Source organism: Alosa sapidissima, chromosome 24 (assembly GCF_018492685.1).
Source record: "Alosa sapidissima isolate fAloSap1 chromosome 24, fAloSap1.pri, whole genome shotgun sequence".
Lineage (NCBI taxonomy): Eukaryota > Metazoa > Chordata > Actinopteri > Clupeiformes > Clupeidae > Alosa > Alosa sapidissima.
Genome location: NC_055980.1, coordinates 13,705,752 through 13,708,251, shown reverse-complemented (window position 1 = coordinate 13,708,251; position 2,500 = coordinate 13,705,752). Strand labels below are relative to the sequence as shown.

Genomic DNA, 2,500 nt, shown 5'->3' with positions numbered 1-2,500 from the left:
GTTCAGAACTCTTCCCTTTATTAGGAGAATGTCCATTTTAATTTTGCATAAAACAGGGAATAGAAATGCACGCAGATAAGCATTTCTTTAGCAGAATTTTCACGAATGTGCATAAAATCTGCAAATGAGCAGAGTGGAAACTCAGCTCAGTCAAACTCAGCAAAAAATTCTGAAACTACTTATAGTTGTATCTAATAAGCTTACTGTTCTCTTAAATAATAAAAAAATAAATAATTCTGATCGGAGACCTAACTACGATTAGTTTCTCCAGCTTCTTCTGCAAAGACAGTGTCACCTGCTCCCTCCAACTCACCTCGGTTTATTTCGATGATCTCCTCCTGTGCGAGTGGACAGTCCCCAGTGAGCCCCAGTGAGCCCCCTGAGCCCATCACGCCGCCCAGCACGTTACCCAAGATTCTCTGGGGCGAGGCGGTAGCCATGGCGAGCGCGTCCGGCTTACAGTAGTTGGGCGAGCCTGGCTGGGGTGCCCGTGGAATGTGTTTGTTCTTCTTCTTGGGCAGCTTCTGCTTGGCCATGGCCAACGAGTAGTACATGCCGAAGTTGTTGACGATGACGGGCACAGGCATGGCGATGGTCAACACGCCTGCCAGGGCGCAGAGAGCGCCCACCAGCATCCCCGACCACGTCTCTGGGTACATGTCCCCGTAGCCCAGCGTGGTCATGGTGACCACGGCCCACCAGAAGCCGATGGGGATGTTCTTGAAGTTGGTGTGGGCGCTGGCGGTGGGGTCGGCAGGGTCGGCGCCGATGCGCTCGGCGTAGTAGATCATGGTGGCGAAGATGAGCACGCCCAGCGCGAGGAAGATGATGAGCAGGAGGAACTCGTTGGTGCTGGCGCGGAGCGTGTGGCCCAGCACGCGCAGCCCCACGAAGTGGCGCGTCAGCTTAAAGATACGCAGGATTCGCACGAAACGCACCACACGCAGGAAGCCCAGCACGTCCTTGGCGGCCTTGGAGGAGAGGCCACTCAGGCCCACCTCCAGGTAGAAGGGCAGGATGGCCACAAAGTCAATGATGTTCAGCGAGCTCTTGAAAAACTCTGCCTTGTCCGGGCAGAAGAACACACGCGTGATCACCTCGATGGTGAACCAGATGACGCAAACGCCCTCAACGTAGGTCAGCCAGCTGTCGGTCACCACCTCGTACACCACCTCCTCCTGGGTGGTGTTGCCCACAGTCACGTTCTCTGTGCGGTTGTAGATGGTGTTGAAGGCCTCGTGGGTCTCCATGCAGAAGGTGGAGATGGAGACGAGGATGAAGAAGAGCGAGAGGAACGCCACATACTGTAAGAGAACATGGGAACAGGAAACAGGAGTGAGATATATATACCTATACAGTTAAATGTCTGATTATGGGTTGGTGGTAACATAGTGGCTAAGGAGCCGGGCTAGCATGCAGTAGCCTGAAAAGCTTCCACTGTTGTGCCCATGAGCAAGGCACTAAACTCCGTATTGCTCTGGGGACTATGGCCCTTATACAATAATGTAATAAAATTGACATGTATGTGTAAGTCGCTTTGGATAAAAGCGTCTGCTAAATGAATACAAATTAAAAATCTAAATGATAATAAACACATTTTATACTGAATGAACAAGAGAGGGAAACAAAATAGCAACAATTGGAATCATGCCTACTGGACTAAAGGACAAACGCCCATTTGGATGGCACCCAGGCATCAGCTGGCAGACCATACCATGCAGTAGGGGAAACTTTCTGGAAGTCTCTATGTGGGACATCAGTAGTGAGAGGATCAATATAAAAATGATTTGTGACATCAAGTCACAGTGGAGATGTGAAATGCTCCAGAGAATGTGCTAGGCTCTTTTTCCAGACTCTTTAAATAGCATGAACTAATTCAACAAATGTATTAGCAAAAGCCCTAAATGTACACCAGTAACTTTATCTTGATAATGATCACATTTGCTGTATCTAATGACTGACGATCACATTTCTCTGCATGTCTGGACACTTAGAGTAAACAAAATGAATTCCAGTAAAACTGCAGACTGCAGACAGTCTCTGAAGGCATAAGCACCATATAAAATCCTTAACAAATGCCCTGTTACTGTATCTCCCCTTCATCTTGTGTCAGTGTACCAGTATTATAATATCTATACTGTTTATAGGCTTTTATAGTGTCCATCAGGAATCCAAATTTGAAGAATTCTGCACACTTTATAGTCAAATGTTTTGCCTTCCTCTGTACTATTTTACAGAATATAAATCACTACACATATCCTCAATGTATAACTCTATACAGTAGTTCACAGCAGTTGAAACCCTCCTTGCCAAAAGAAGACACCCTAGCCCAGTTGAGAGCAGTTCTGCATCAAAGCCAACGTTTGAACACATTTTACTCATGTGTCTCGCCTATTGTCTGTGACTCAGATAAAACACATCTGTGCACTGGCTGAGGTAAGTGCTGATGCTAACTTTATTTCTGTTTGGACACCATTCTTAATTGGCCCAGTCCTTTGGG

General features: G+C 47.3%; 1 protein-coding gene across 5 annotated transcripts in view; it reads right to left on the bottom strand.

Moving 5' to 3' along the window:
* kcnc3b (potassium voltage-gated channel, Shaw-related subfamily, member 3b) overlaps positions 1-2,500 on the bottom strand; it is a 53,036-nt gene that overhangs the window by 19,237 nt on the left and 31,299 nt on the right. For all 5 annotated transcript variants that reach the window (XM_042082364.1, XM_042082366.1, XM_042082368.1 and 2 more), the window contains exon 3: positions 314-1,304. In XM_042082364.1, coding sequence (XP_041938298.1) covers positions 314-1,304 — 991 coding nt within the window. The remainder of the gene's footprint in view (positions 1-313; positions 1,305-2,500) is intronic.